General features: G+C 35.5%; 1 protein-coding gene across 1 annotated transcript in view; it reads right to left on the bottom strand.

Annotated features, from left to right (window-relative positions):
- The window catches only part of pank4 (pantothenate kinase 4 (inactive)), a 61089-nt gene extending 45486 nt beyond the window's left edge, over positions 1–15603 (bottom strand). Inside the window, exons 1-9 of the mRNA XM_062038134.1 lie at positions 15447–15603; positions 15151–15233; positions 11194–11402; positions 9078–9261; positions 6936–7028; positions 6634–6787; positions 1081–1262; positions 885–966; positions 719–819 (exon numbers count right to left, since the gene is read on the bottom strand). Coding sequence (XP_061894118.1) covers positions 719–819; positions 885–966; positions 1081–1262; positions 6634–6787; positions 6936–7028; positions 9078–9261; positions 11194–11402; positions 15151–15233; positions 15447–15588 — 1230 coding nt within the window. The 5' untranslated portion in view covers positions 15589–15603. The remainder of the gene's footprint in view (positions 1–718; positions 820–884; positions 967–1080; positions 1263–6633; positions 6788–6935; positions 7029–9077; positions 9262–11193; positions 11403–15150; positions 15234–15446) is intronic.
- Positions 15604–17337: the final 1734 nt, after the last annotated feature.

Genomic DNA, 17337 nt, shown 5'->3' with positions numbered 1-17337 from the left:
ATTCAAAAGACTTTGAAATAAGATTTAAATTTGATTCTACAGATTTTCTAGATTTGCCAGAATATTTTTTTTGGATTTTAATCAGAATAAGTTTGAAGAAATATTTCACAAATATTCTTCGTCGAAAAAACAGAAGCTAAAATGAAGAATTAAATAAAAATGTTATTATTATTATTTACAATAAAAAAATTTTTTTTACTTCAACATTGATTTAAATTGTCAGTAAAGAAGAGGAAGGAATTTAAAAGGTAAAAAGGTATATGTGTTTAAAAATCCTAAAATCATTTTTAAGGTTGCATTTTTTTCTCTAAAATTGTCTTTCTGAAAGTTATAAGAAGCAAAGTAAAAAAAATTATGAATTTATTTGAACAAGTGAAGACCAAGTCGTTAAAATATTTTCTTGGATTTTCAAATTCTATTTGAGTTTTGTCTCTCTTAGAATTAAAAATGTCGGGCAAAGCGAGACCAGCTTGCTAGTAAATAAATACAATTTAAAAAATAGAGGCAGCTCACTGGTAAGTGCTGCTATTTGAGCTACTTTTAGAACAGGCCAGCGGGCTACTCATCTGGTCCTTACGGGCTACCTGGTGCCCGCGGGCACCGCGTTGGTGACCCCTGATCTACACTTTCGATCCCCGGCCAATTTTTTTTTATCCCAATGGATAAAGTTTGGACACCCCTGATCGGACAGAAAGTTGAACCTGCGGGTGTCGCTCACCGTTCCGCTACGCGCACGTTGCATGGGATTCATATCAGGAGATGTACTCATCAGACCCGAGCTTCCTGCATAATTCTCTCCCCAGCTGTACTGGTTGGGATCTGGACAGGACAAATACGTGAATAATATTATCGTTAGGTGCAACTTGCGAGTGTTCATGTCTTACTGTCCTCCTCTGCTCCTTTGAGGAACGCTCCGATGGCTCCCAGATAGCCTTCGTGTCTCAGGAACAAGGCTTGCACTTCGCCCTGCGCACACAAAAGTAGGCCACATTGTTTCAGAGACGCCACTCCCGCTTGTCGGCTTCAGCAGCGCTGCAAAGACTGGTTCTGTTTCATGTCAGCAGAGGAAGTGGGCGTTGCCTTGGTGAAGAAGTTGATGCTGTAGGTGATGGTGTGCATGGTGACTGGATGTCCTCTGATGAAGAACCCTCCAAAGTAGACCCGAGACAGGTCGTGGAGTTTGGCGTAGAGGCAGGCCAGCTGCCCGATGTCGTTGCTGATCATGTGGAGTAAACTCTTGGCCATGTCTTCTTTGGAGAACTCTGCAACGCACAACACTTCTAATGACCAATAGCGTGGCTGCTGTGATGTACTAAAATGTACACAATACTGTATGTACATTTAGCTCATGAGGCTTGTTTAAAGCCTAGAAAAGGCACAACAAAGTGATGCTCTTTTTCAACGGCATGCAGTGTTTCCCACACATTCATTTATTTGTGGCGGCCCACCACGAAAGAATTAAGGCCGCACAAAAAAAAAAAAATTTTTTTTTTTTTTTTTTTTTAAATTTACATTTTTTTTTAATTTTTTTTTTTTGTGTGTCCTGTCAAGCTTCTCAGGCAAATCATACAGTTGATGTAGATGCCCCTATCGGCTGTTCAGATTTACTTTACAAAAGAGAAGTGTAGGATCAAGATTTTTGGAGCTCTTTGTTCAGTGGATCAGGGGCCGTACTTATCAAGCTTCTTAGAGTGCCATTTTACACTTAAGTCCTGAGAATTTGCGAAATTTAGTCCTACTCTCAAACTTAAGAATAAAAGCTTTTTATCAACGTTCTTAAGTCTAAGAATCACTCCTACTCTCCACGATATTTAAGAGACCTTCAGAGGTGTCTTAAGTGGTTAGGAGTTGCCAGCAGGGGATGGCACTGAGGCGAGAGAGACGTGCGCGAACGTTCAGGGAACGGAACAATGTTTTTTTTTTTTTTGATGACGAGCAGCTGATCAAACGGTATCGTTTAGACAGAGCGGATATTATTTTTGTCACAGATTTAATACTTTTCGATTCCTTGTTGATTTCTGCATGTGTCTGCAGTGGGCTAGTATATATAGAGCCACCCACACCAGTTTCAAATTAGTTGATGAATTGGAAAGAAAATGTTATGACAGTAGCGTATGTGTGTGGCCGTGAGGTGAGTGACGTCAGTGAGTGTGTGGGCGAGAGAAGAGAGGGAGCGGTAGCGTGAGTGCCGGCGGGGACTAGTTTGTTTTGTATTATTTTGTAGTTTATTGTCAAAATATACACTCCCATTGTCCACTTAAATATTTCCAAGATATTTCTTTATTCTTAGACAACGGATTCCCTTCCGTGATTGGTCATTTCTATGGACACAGAAATGACGTCACCTAAAATTCCGTTTACGGCACATAGTAATGTCGTAATTCAGCTCTGAGTGTGACACTTAAGATTCAGTCCTACACTTCGCTGAAAGTGTGAGTAAGACGCTTGATAACTAACTTTTAAGTGCAGCTTTCAGCCAAGAATTTATTTACTCTTAAGTCAACTCTTAGCAGACTTCTTAGGAGTCATTCTAAGAAGCTTGATAAGTACGGCCCCTGATGTTTGATGAAGCTCTGTGTCTATCTACCACCACTACTGTTTTCTGTTTATCTGTTACTGACTGTGGCAGGACACCTCTGCCTCTGTTTCACTTTATGTTGCTGGTAAATAATATGGTTGTAGTAGTAGGCTAAAGTTAAATTATTTAGTATGCACTAATTAAAGGGGCAGAGCTTTAAGAGACATTTTAGCTTTTATATTTTTATAAGATATTTTTTTTGTAAGAACCACAATTAATAAATATATTTCAGTGAATAACTTATTGTTCAAATCTGTATATAAATATGTACATAAAGTGTTGTAATTATATTGTAAAATGGATGGATGGATGGACGTTTAAAACAAAACTGTTATTAATTAGTAAGTATACATTTTTTGAGCCTTTTTAGAGAAAATCATATTGTAGTATATTATGCAAATTACTCGATGATGTCATTGTGACCACGCCCATAGCCACGCCCCCACCGCCACAGGTATCTTGGCAGTTTATGGGAAACACTGGGCATGGTACACTGCAAAAAGTGAAATCTAAGTAAGATGAAATATGTCAAATAAGGGTGATATTTGCTTATTTTCTGTCTGATAAGATCATTCTTCTCACTAAGCAGATTTGATGTTAGAGTGTTTTACTTGTTTTAAGTGTTTTGCTCCTAAATGATGTCAGTAAGATATTACAGCTTGTTGCTGAGATTTGATGAGCTATATTGAGTAAAACATGCTTGAAACTAGAATATCAACTGTTGTGTCATCAACACTCACAAGTAGAAAACTACTTTTTTAAAGTCATCATTTCTTATTTCAAGCATGAAAAAAAAGAAAAATCATGACTTTGACACAATTGTGTCTCATAATTAAAACAGATGACAGCCAAATGGACTTTGCTGTTTTATTTCCAATGAAACAATAGAAAACACGTACTCATATAGTAGTACAGTTGGCACAGTACAGTAAACTGACAGTTAATATTTAAACATTTAACATGTGACATTTCTAACAATTTTGAACAGAAATAGTTCATGCACATTCAGATACATTCTTCAAAATGACAATTAAAAATGTTTTGGCCGGGGGCCGGGCTGTATATATGCGCACTAATTGACTGAAAGAGCACGCACTTGGCGCGATGATGTCATGTTATCCATGGAAAAATGCATTTTTAGACAATATGATTTTGCCTGAGCGGCTAGGAGACCCCGAGAGTAACAAGCGCTTGCCTTGTTGCCTTTCCATTAAGAACAATAAACTAGTTTTTAGTATAAGTTTGCTGGTTCCAAGAAATGTAATGCCGAGTGCATATCATTATGTCAAGATAATGGCACTAGCATTTACTTCATTTAAGAATATTTTTCAACATATTGAGCAAAAAGGTCTCTTTTAGTTTTTTCTACCAAGAAAAGTGCACTTGTTATTAGTGAGAATATACTTATTTTAAGCTATTTTGGGGTTCATTGAAGTTAGCTAATTTTACTTGTTTTGGAAAGTCTTGACAAGCCAAATTTTCTTGTTCTATTGGCAGATAATTTTGCTTAGTTCAAGTAAAATACCCCTCATTTTTGTATGTTTTTTGTCTTGTTTTTGAACACTGACTTTTTGCAGTGTGCCAACACGCACCAGTTTGGAGCTGATTTTGAGAAAAAACCTAATTGCGATTTCTCTGGTGTGGTCTAATTTGGGATTTTTATATTTCATACATATAAAATGCATAAAACTGCAAAAATAACGAGTGACGGAAGACATAGTCAGTCAACATATTCTTGTCTCAAGGTGCCACACATTAGAACAACATGCAATCACTTTTAAAAATATTTGGATTTATGCTTTTGTCTACATCATGCAAGAAATAACCAACAAAAACTATACAAACTAGGGGTGTAACGGTACACAAATATTTCGGTCCAGTACATACCTCGGTTTAGAGGTCACGGTTCGGTTCATTTTCAGTACAGTAAGAAAACAACAAAATATACATTTTTGGGTTATTTAGTTACCAAATTTGCAAAATCTTCCACCAAAAATATTTTTCTTAGTGTAATATTTGATGTGAAGTAATGGGAACCTTGGATAGGTCAATAATTCAAAATAACATTGATTTTGATTCAATATTATGTTTTGAGCAATGACAGTTTGAAAGAAAAAAACAACAGCTTTGTTTTATTAGTCAACATTGCAACTTTTTCTAAATTACATTCAACCTTTAAGCTTTTTTATTTCACTTTTGTTATGTTTTTGTTTATTTGAATAGTATTTTTAGAATGTGCCGTGGGCCTTTAAAACATTAGCTGTGGGCCGCAAATGGCCTCCGGGGCACACATTTGACACCCCTGCTATAGATAATGAAAAATTAAATCTATGGATAAAAAGCAGAGCCTGGCAACTCATGCGCGTTTATCATAACTCTCTCTCTCTCTCTGCCCCTCCCTCACTAATGCTGCTGCAATTTGTTTTGTTTTTAAAGGCCTACTGAAAGCCACTACTAGCGACCACGCAGTCTGATAGTTTATATATCAATGATGACATCTTAACATTGCAACACATGCCAATACGGCCGGGTTAACTTATAAAGTGACATTCTAAATTTCCCGCCACACTTCCGGTTGAAAAACTCCTTTGGATATGATTTATGCGCGTGACGTCACAAAATCCACGGAAGTGGTTGGACCCCATCGGACCCGATACAAAAACCTCTTGTTTTCTTCGACAAAATTCCACAGTATTGTGGACATCTGTGTTGGTGAATCTTTTGCAATTTGTTTAATGAACAATGGAGGCTGCAAGGAAGAACGTTGTAGGTGGGATCGATCGGTGTCTTAGCGGCTAAGTACAATACTTACAGCAACACAACAAGGACTACTTACTACGCCTAGCCGATGCTTGCCGCCAAACCCACGGATGAAATCCTTCGTCGCGCCGTCGATCGCTGGAACGCAGGTGAGCACGGCTGTTGATGGGAAGATGAGGGCTGGCTGGCGTAGGTGGAGCGCTAATGTTTTTAATAGTTCTGTGAGGTCCGGTTGCTAAGTTGCTAAATTAGCCTTAGCGTCGTTAGCAACAGCATTGTTAAGCCTTACCAGGCTGAGAATTTTTAACCGTGTAGTTACATGTACATGGTTTAATAGTATTGTTGATCTTCTGTCTATCCTTCCAGTCAGGGGTTTATTTCTTTTGTTTCTATCTTCATTTGAGAACGATGCTATCACATTAGCTCCGTAGCTAAGTGTGTCACCGATGTATTGTCGTGGAGATAAAAGTCACTTTAAATGTCCATTTCGCGTTCTCGACTCTCATTTTCAAGAGGATATAGTATCCCAGGTGGTTTAAAATACAAATCCCTGATCCACAATAGAAAAAGGAGAGTGTGGAATCCAATGAGCCAGCTTGTACCTAAGTTACGGTCAGAGCAAAAAAAGATACATCCTGCACTGCACTCTAGTCCTTCACTCTCACGTTCCTCATCCACGAATCTTTCATCCTCGCTCAAATTAATGGGGTAATCGTCACTTTCTCGGTCCGAATCTCTCTCGCTCCATTGTAAACAACGGGGAATTGTGAGGAATACTAGCTCCTGTGACGTCACGCTACTTCCGCTACAGGCAAGGCTTTTTTTTTATCAGCGAGCAAAAGTTGCGAACTTTATCGTCGATTTTCTCTACTAAATCCTTTCAGCAAAAATATGGCAATATCGCGAAATGATCAAGTATGACACATAGAATGGATCTGCTATTCCCGTTTAAATTTTAAAAAAAATAATTTCAGTAGGCCTTTAATATGTCCGTGTGGAAACTCGTTCGGTACACCTCCGAACCGAACCGGAACCCCCGTACAGAAACGGTTCAATACAAATACACGTACTGTTACACCCCTACTGTTAAATAAACGAGCAACGCACAAAGTAAGACGTCTTTCTCCCCGTTTGAAGCGAGAGATGAAGAAACAATTCTTTATTGGCCAACATGTCTATCACTCAAATGGCGGTGACGGCGTGTGGGGAAAAAAAAAAAAAAAACGTGATCGCACTAATTAAAACCTGGATGTCATTTAATGGTGCAGTTTTTTTTGCAAACAACCGTGTTTCACCTGTGTCAGCAGTGGCAGACTTCCCGAAGCTGCTGGCAATCAGATCCCCTGTGAGTCCCAAAGATCCGTAGGATCCTCCGTAAATGTCTTTGACGAGCATGTCCACGCTGGTGTGCTGCCCCTTGGAGGCCAGCTGCAGCAGCTCGTCAAATCTCTGCGGTGGGACGAGAAAAGGTCAGGTCCATGAGAACGGAAGGATAATAATTCCAGACCCTGAGATGCAACCAATGGATTCCAGTTGATTCCGACAACGTCGTGAGAATAATGATGTCCATTGAACTTGAGGGCTGGTGGTCAATTACCTTTGTTTTGGTGAGCAGAGCCCCAAGGCCCCAGAAGGTCCCTCCGCCTATTGAGCTTCCTCCTATGCGCTCAAATCTGTCCTCGGACTCAACCTGTTACGAGAAGGACAGTCAGACAAGACGCTTCTAATACGACACTCTTTTAGACGGGACCTATGGGGAATTCTGTCTTTTCTGACTTGTAAATGTAATAATGTTGGATAAAGCGTCAAATCATGAGGTTCATGAATGTTGGCGTGAGCGTGCACGCAGTTTCAAATGCCTCTGTTCGCGGGGTTTTGCAGTATGGCTACGTCGTGACGTCAGAGGTGGGTAAACGTACCTCCCCCGCTGCTTCAGGCTACGAGGAAACACGAAAAAAACGAAGGTAAAGTATTATTTTCATCTAATCGTGTCATGTGGAACAGGCTTTGACATAAATGCTGCTAAAAGCAGCTTTTTCAAAAAAAAATCTGAATCGACCGGCGAGTGTGCAGGTGTACCTAATGTTGTGACCGGGTGAATCTATGTAATGTTTTATCGAGTTTGTTTGCAATCGTGTCTGGAAAAAAATAGCAGCGAAGACTTGAAGATATACATGGACTTTTTCAAAAGATATTACGTAGGGCTGCAACTAACGATTAATTTGATAATCGATTAATCTGTCGATTATTACGTCGATTAATCGATTAATACTCGGGTAAAAGAGACAAACTACATTTCTATCCTTTCCAGTATTTTATTGGAAAAAAACAGCATACTGGCACCATACTTATTTTGATTATTGTTTCTCAGCTGTTTGTAAATGTTGCAGTTTATAAATAAAGATTTATTTAAATAAATAAAAAAATTAAATAATTTTTTTTTTTTTTTTTTTTTTTTTTAAAAAAGCCTCTGCGCATGCGCATAGCATAGATCCAACGAATCGATGACTAAATTAATCGGCAACTATTTTTATAATCGATTTTAATCGATTTAATCGATTAGTTGTTGCAGCCCTAATATTACGATACTTTTGGAGAAGGCGGGATGTGGTTTAATTCAGGCTAAAATAAATGGTTATAAAAATGAAAAAAATATATAAATATATATATACATACACATATATACATATACCGTATATATAAAACATATATACAAATATAAATACATATATATGTATAATGAATATATATATATATGTGTATATACATATATATATATATATGTGTGTGTGTATATATATATATATATATATATATATATATATATATATATATATATATATATATATATATATATATATATATATATATATACTGTATATATATATAAATATATATATATGTGTGCATGTACATATATATATATATTAAATTAATTAATTAAAGTACCAATGATCGTCACACATATATATATATATGTGTATATATATATATATATATATATATATATATATATATATATATATATATATATATGTATACACACCCACACATGTACATAGGTGTACATATTATATTAATATAATGAATATGTAATTAATTATTAATATTAATATAATGAAAATATACATAATAATTAATATAATTGGATATTAAGAGTATGTGAACATTGGAGTCCTACCTTGTTTACTTTTGTGACAACCTCCTTAAAGTTTTGTAATCAATCAGAAATATCAAGCAGCCAAAATGCGCCAAACATGGTGTGTGACAAGTGTGGAGAGAGTGTTTTGCATTTTTGCCATCATTCTTTGTAATGGATTTAAACGCATGTGTTTTATGGTATCAACAAATTGTGTTATACTGTGTTATGTGTGTTTGCATTTTGTGTTGGTTCGATTTTTTTTTTTTTTTTTTGCACCATGACTAGGGAAGGTTGTTTGCATTGGGTCATATAAGTAAAAGCTGTATGATAAGTGGTCATAGACCTGAATTACTCATGTTGGCCACCAGATAGCAAGTATAGGTTTTACTATATATTTTAGGCCACAGTATAATTACACACAGTTTAAACAGTATCAGTGTGTTTGAATATTAAATCAATTGATTATTTGCTTCTAGATGGAGCCTGCGTACCTTAGTTTGAGAAACACTCATCTAGACTACAAGGAAGAGTTTCAATTGTAGACTCAAATCATCACTAGGTGCCCTTTAGATGCTCTTCTGTCCTGCAAGCCATTACCTTGACGATGGACACCCCGGAGCCGATGTTGACGAGCAGGTAAGGAAAGATGTCCGGTTGAGTCGTCTGAAAGCGAAACTCGGAGTCGGCGTGTTTGGCGTACACGAAGGCCTCGTGGGGAATGTTCCTCAGCACGAAGTTACATCCCTTGATGAGACACGTCATCTCATCCTCCTTGTCCACTCTGGACACGCAACACAAAGATGTCACATCGTCACACTGAAAAAACTGATGTCGTACGAGTGTGAAATTTAATCAAAATGTGGGTTTAATCCCAGGAACACCACGCTCGACTTTTGTTTCATCTGACCACAGAACTTTCCTCCAGAAGGTCTTATCTTTGTCCATGTGCTGTCAGATGAAACATAAATGGAGCTGTTTGGCCACAATAGCCAGCAATATGTGTGGAGGAGAAAAGGTGAGGCCTTTAATCAATTTCATCTCAATTGCTCTGTTGATTGCTATTCTAAATGTTGCTGGGCCGGGTTTGGTTTTGGTATTGGAATTGTATTATTATTGTGTTATTTTGTTGGGACTGATTACTAAAAATAAAAATACAAAATAAAAAAGTAAAAATAACCCTAACCGCAATGACTGTGACACAAAAACGGGGTCGGAATAAATAAGCTTTTGTTTCTTCCTACTATTTTTCGGACATGTTGCCAGGAGAAATGATGTGAAATGTATAATGCATATGTTCCTTTTGATTGTACATGCACTGTAAATGTATAATGTATTTATATTATTCACATGTGAATAATGCTGTACAATAGACTGTATTTATACTATTCACATGTGAATAATGCTGTATAATAGACTGTATTTATATTATTCACATGTGAATAATGCTGTATAACAGACTGTATTTATGTTATTTACATGTGAATAATGCTGTATAATAGACTGTATTTATGTTATTCACACGTGAATAATTCTGTATAATAGACTGTATTTGTTATTCACATGTGAATAATGCTGTATAATAGACTGTATTTATATTATTCACACGTGAATAATGCTGTATAATAGACTGTATTTATATTATTCACATGTAAATAATGCTGTATAATAGACTGTATTTATATTATTCACATGTGAATAATGCTGTATAATAGACTGTATTTATATTATTCACATGTGAATAATGCTGTATATATTATTCACATGTGAATAATGCTGTATAATGGACTGTATTTATACTATTCACACGTGAATAATGCTGTATATCAGACTGTATTTATGTTATTCACATGTGAATAATGCTGTATAATAGACTGTATTTATGTTATTCACATGTGAATAATGCTGTATAATAGACTGTATTTATATTATTCACATGTGAATAATGCTGTATAATAGACTGTATTTATATTATTCACATGTAAATAATGCTGTATAATAGACTGTATTTATATTATTCACATGTGAAGAATGCTGTATAATAGACTGTATTTATATTATTTACATGTGAATAATGCTGTATATATTATTCACATGTGAATAATGCTGTATAATGGACTGTATTTATACTATTCACACGTGAATAATGCTGTATAACAGACTGTATTTATGTTATTTACATGTGAATAATGCTGTATAATAGACTGTATTTATATTATTTACATGTGAATAATGCTGTATAATAGACTGTATTTATATTATTCACATGTGAATAATGCTGTATAACAGACTGTATTTATGTTATTCACAAGTGAATAATGCTGTATAATAGACTGTATTTATATTATTCACATGTGAATAATGCTGTATAATAGAGTGTATTTATATTATTCACATGTGAATAATGCTGTATAATAGACTGTATTTATATTATTCACATGTGAATAATGCTGTATAATAGACTGTATTTATATTATTCACATGTAAAAAATACCTAAGTGTTTATTGTCTATTGTGAGCGAACTGTGGTGCTGAATTTCCCCCAGGGATGAATAAAGTACTTTCTATTCTATTCTAAATACGTAATGTGTCATATTGTGACATGTTTCCAAATAAACGTAAACAAAGGGGAAACATGTGATGTGCCGTATTGTAACTACATGCATAAACTAACACGGTGACAATAACCGCCACTGAGGACCAAGCATCAGCTCACCTGAGTCCCAGTTTCCTTTCCAGGAGGTCTTTGAACTTGTGCGCCCCGCCGCCCGTGGCCTTGATGACTTTGGTGTCCGTGTTGACCAGGTGGTCTTTGATGAAGTCCAGGCACGTTTCAATGTACGCGTTCTCGAACTTGATGAAGTGCAGGCGCGCCGTCACTTCCTCCTGCACGGATATCTCGTACAGTTTGTCACCGACCGCCTCCTGGGAAACGCACACAAACATGTCAGCTGTCCTCAACAGCTACTGCACGTTTCAAACTGCAGGAAAACACAGAACACTTTGGGGAAAGTGAAAGGGAAAGGGTAAAGAAGTACAGGATATACTGTAGATAGGGGTGTAACGGTACGTGTATTTGTATTGAACCCTTTCGGTACGGGGGTTTCGGTTCGGTTCGGAGGTGTACCGAACGAGTTTCCACACGAACATATTAAAAGACCCAAATATAGAAAAACCTAAAAAAAAAAAAAATTGACCTTTCAGATGTTGTTGTAGGAGGCATTTCATGCAAAAATTGAAGAGGTAAACAAACAAAAATGTTTATGTATGTTTTTAGAGAAATGTTGTAATATTGCAACCTTGGGCTTTGATGGGAGCAGAATTTCTGTATTTGTACTCGCGTTGTCCGAACAACTAATTTAATTTAATTTAATTTGCAGGGTTGATTGCTTTCTTAGCCCCATAACAGTATATACCATTAATAATAATCACACATTAGTTATATTTTTATGAAGTCATTTATTGCAAATATAAAAAATATCAAACAAAATAAAACTCTTAAAAAAACGTTTATAACAACAACAATTATATAACAAGCTCTAAATGAAATTCGATGCATCTGTTCCACAATAACTACATATGTACATGCTTTAGACATTGTAATAACAACCAAAAAAATATAAAAGACATTTTACTTACTTGAATCTGATGAATCCAGTCCAATGAAACAAATACATTTTGTTCGAAGGAAACCTTGAGAGGTTATGTGAGTTCATGGCCGGAAGGCGTGACTTATAAACAAATGTAGGATCCAATAGCCTTGTGAGACTGAACAATAGGACCCAATGACTATGTAAATGTGGTAAAAAAAAATTAAAAAATATATAACAGATTGTTTTTTACGACGGTTAAAGGTAACGTTGTAATTTTACAACAAGGGGTGTTACAGGGTTAAGTAGCCTCTGTTTCTGTCAGTCCTCTACACAGCACCCAGCATTGTCCCACCCACACAACCATCTGATTGGTTACAAACAGAGCGGTAACAGCCAATCAGCAGTGCGTATTCAGAGCGCATGTAGTCAGTGCATAGCGTTTAGCAGGTAATCATCAGGCGGCGGGCTCTCCCCAAATGATAATAAACACCTCCCAGTCAACTACTAGTAACATCACTATGAGCCCGTTGACCTTCTCGCAGTCCTGGCTTGAGGTGAAGGCTAATTCGCTTTTAGCGTAACATTAGCTCATTTTGCGGTTTGTGTGTGTGTTATGGACAGCAAAGCCCTGTCTGTCTGTTATTTCACTTGACCTTTTTTTGTGTTGATTGAGGTGTGTTGAAGCAGCAAAAAAGGACATTATGTAAAATGAAGAGTTTCTGTCTCTGATAGTTGATATAATAATGTAACTGCATCATTAAGCCTACATGAACTCCCTGGTGTTCAGGGATGAATAGTCTCTCCTATTGCTACTGTTCTATTTTTTCAGCTATAGTTACATTAATCATTCAGTGTTTCCCACACATTCATTTATTTGTGGCGGCCCACCACGAAAGAATTACGTCCGCCACAAATTTAACATTTTTTTTTTTTTTTTTTGTCCTTTCCAGCTTCTCAGGCAAATCATATAGTTGATGTAGATGCCCATATAGGCTGTTCAGATTTACTTTACAAAAGAGAAGTGTAGGATACTTCTCTTGTTGCCTTATTTGTATTTGACCCGAACTGTTTTCTGTTTATTTGTTACTGACTGTGGCAGGACACCTCTGCCTCTGTTTCACTTTATGTTGCTGGTAAATAATATGGTTGTAGTAGTAGGCTAAAGTTAAATTATTTAGTATGCACTAATTAAAGGGGCAGAGCTTTAAGAGACATTTTAGCTTTTATATTTTATAAGATATATTTTTTGTAAGAACCACAATTAATAAATATATTTCAGTGAATAACTTATTGTTCAAATCTGTATATAAATATGTACATAAAGTGTTGTAATTATATTGTAAAACGGATGGATGGATGGACGTTTAAAACAAAACTATTATTAATTAGTAAGTATACATTTTTTGAGCCTTTTTAGAGAAAATTATATCATTGTAGTAAATTATGCAAATGACTCGATGATGTCATGGTGACCACGCCCACAGCCACGCCCCCACGCCACAGGTATCTTGGCAGTTTATGGGAAACACTGTCACTAGTAATGCAGCAGCCTAGTTTTGAATGGCAGGGTCCCTGCTATCACATGTTGATAACAATATAACATTTACATAATAAACTACAGGCTTCCCAAATGCTGTAATAGATGAAGCATGATGAGTTGACTTGAAACTGTTTAATGTTGCACTTTTTTTATGTAGAAGAAAAGTTTTGTCATTGTATTTAATCTGAGCAACAACTTGAGGCAGTTTAATGTTGATTAACGCGGGCAGAATTATTATAGTGTTCCCAATGTTAAAAGGATAAAGCCATTGTTTACACATTTGGTAAATAAATAACCAAAAAAATGTATATTTTGTTGTTTTCTTACTGTACCGAACCGCGACCTCTAAACCGAGGTACGTACCGAACTGAAATTTTTGTGTACCGGTACACCCCTAACTGTAGATTAAAGTACGTCCACATGGCAGACATGCAGCCTTCCTGCGTATATATATTTTTATTTCCCTGAGGGAACTCTCCTGAAGGAATCAATAAAGTACTATCTCTCTATGTATCTACTTCTTACGTCATCAAAATATTGGGTTTCGGCACCACTGCAGGTAGGTCTTATTTCATTTCCGGTGCATCGCTCGTCAACAGTGCGCAATGCACATATTTTTTCATTTTTCATTTATTTATTTATTTCAGGCAATGACAAAGACGTACAAGTTGACAAAACATAATAATATAAATTAATAGAGTGCATTATTGTCCAGTTTTGCCTGAAAGGGAGTGGGAAGAAGATAACTTATTTAATCCCACCCCCAGTTCTCCATTCCGTGATTATTCACATGAGTTTCACTCTCACTTTAGTATGGTGCCAGTATGCTGTTTTTCCCCCCAATAAAATACTGGAAAGGATAGAAAGGTAGTTTGTCTCTTTTATCCGATTATTAATCGATTAATCGAAATAATAATCGACAGATTAATCAATTATCAAATTAATCGTTAATTGCAGCCCTAATACATATACACACACACACACACACATACATATATTAGGGCTGCAACTAACGATTAATTTGATAATCGATTAATCTGTCGATTATTACTTCGATTAATCGATTAATAATCGGATAAAAGAGACAAACTACATTTCTATCCTTTACAGTATTTTATTGGAAAAAACAGCATACTGGCACCATACTTATTTTGATTATTGTTTCTCAGCTGTTTGTACATGTTGCAGTTTATAAATAAAGGTTTATTTAAAAAAAAAAAAAAAAAATTAAATTAAATTAAAAAGCTTCTGCGCATGCACATAGCATAGATCCAACGAATCGATGACTAAATTAATCGGCAACTATTTTTATAATCGATTTAATCGGTTAGTTGTTGCAGCCCTAATATATATATATATATATATATATATATATATACCCCTCAGTGGGCCTTTTGAATATCTCCCTAATTCTGAGGTCTCAAGGTTGGCAAGTATGGATCAAAGTGTGCAAGAAATGCTCCCGGCAGCTTTTTAAATATACTACAATAAGTCCTGTTCAGCAAAAAGCCAGTAGATAAAGACAATAAACATGAGTTACCTTGGCAGAGTGGTCGAAGGATCGAACTTTGGCCACTTTGTGCTGCACCGTGGAATAGTAGGCGAGCTTTGTGAGGGATCCTCCTGTGAAAGTCATCCAGATAAAACAATTATGCTCCATTAGAAAATGATTTGCTTTGTACAAAAAGCACAGTTGATGTTTATAAAGAAAAGACAACCGAGTTGAGGTTAGACAAGCTCCTTGTTTACTTTCACTCTTGCTCTAGTTGACGTCACAACACAAGCCTTGGCTCTTTTTCAGCGAAAGTGCGAGTAAACAGGCACATGTTCGGCTACCTATGTCGATGGCGAACCGCTTGGCGTTCTCCAGGTTGCGGAATATTTCGTCTGGAGGGAGAGTGATGCTTTTATCCATTGTATGACCACTCGCCTTGCTGCTGTCAACTCGGCTACATTCCGCCATAGTCCGCGGCGTCATGACGTCATGTTGCGTGCGTGCCTCCGCTGGCCAATCAGCGGGCACGCCAGGGTTTAGTGGGCGGGACGTCACAAACGCCGCTGGTTCAAGGTTGTGCTGGGAGTTCAACAACCTCCTGTTTGCCTACTTGTTTTAATTGTCCTTGTTCATGTTTTTATAAATGTTGAACTTTATATATATATATATATATATATAAAAAAAGGTGTATATAATGAAAAAAATAAAAGACGGGATTTAGGACTATTTGAAGGGATACGGATCTTTCAAAATGCCGTTCCAAAGACTGGCTCGTTGTTATATATATTTTTTTAATCAAGTAAATAATCACTAGTATCAGCTATATGATAATATGTACATCAGAATAATTGGTGGGAATTCTGAAATATTTTTGTAGTATATTTTTCATTGTAAACGAGCTATATTTCCATGCTTTGGCAGTGACGTCACTAGTTGGAATTTTTAAAAAATGTGTAGCATTTCAATAATATAGAGAAAAAAAATACACAAATAATGAGTAAGAATACAGCGCATTAATGCGTATTAAAAAAAAGTATAAATAAAACTACAATAAAAATTAGGACATAATAAAAACGTGAGTACAAAATTGTATAACCTAACCTGGTGTGTGTACAATTGAACTACTACCCTTTAGAATAATGGACCCGAAAAGTGAGACCAAATAAAAATAAATGAAACATAAAAAATGAATACAATTAAAAATAGCAGTTTTTTTTAAAAAATATACACATATTTCTCTATTTGTATATGTTGAAATATTTTATGTATATATATTAAAAAAAGGGGTATATAATGAAAAATAAAAGACAGGATTTTGGACTCTTTGAAGGGATCCGGATTTTTCAAAGAGCCGTTCCAAAGACTGGCTCGTTGTTATACTATATATTTTTTTTAAATCAAGGAAATAATCACTAGTATCAGCTATATGATAATATGTACATCACAATAATTGGTGGGAATTCTGAAATATTTTTTTTGTATATTTTTCATTGTAAACTAGCTATATTTCCATGCTTTGGCAGTGACGTCACTAGTTTGAATTTCCCCTCACCTAAAAAAAAATGTGTAGCATGTTAATATTATAGAGAAAAAAAATACACAAATAATGAGTAAGAATACAGCGCATTAATGCATATAAAAAAAAAAAGTATAAATAAAACTACAATAAAATTAGGACATAATAAAAACGTGAGTACAAAATTGTATAACCTAACCTGGTGTGTGTACAATTGAACTACTACCCTTTAGAATAATGGACCCGAAAAGTGAGTCCAAATAAAAAATGAAACATAAAAAAATGAATACAATTAAAAATAGCAGTTTTTAAAAAATATAAACATATTTCTCCATTTGTATATGTTGAAATATTGTATATATAAAAAAAAGGTGTATATAATGAAACAAATAAGAGACGGGATTTAGGACTATTTGAAGGGATACGGATCTTTCTAAATGCCGTTCTAAAGACTGGCTCGTTGATATAGTTTTTTTTTTTTAAATCAAGTAAATAATCACTAGTATCAGCTATACGATAATATGTACATCAGAATAATTGGTGGGAATTCTGAAATATTTTTATTTTTTTCATTGTAAACGAGCTTAATTTCCATGCTTTGGCAGTGACGTCACTAGTTTGAATTAAAAAAAAAAAAGTGTAGCATTTTAGTAATATAGAGAAAAAAAATACACAAATAATGAGTAAGAATACAACGCATTAAAAAAAAGGATAAA

This window comes from Entelurus aequoreus, linkage group LG26, assembly GCF_033978785.1.
Source record: "Entelurus aequoreus isolate RoL-2023_Sb linkage group LG26, RoL_Eaeq_v1.1, whole genome shotgun sequence".
In the NCBI taxonomy this organism is placed as follows: domain Eukaryota; kingdom Metazoa; phylum Chordata; class Actinopteri; order Syngnathiformes; family Syngnathidae; genus Entelurus; species Entelurus aequoreus.
Note: the sequence above shows the minus strand (reverse complement) of the source record. Positions and strands in the feature narration are given on the sequence as shown.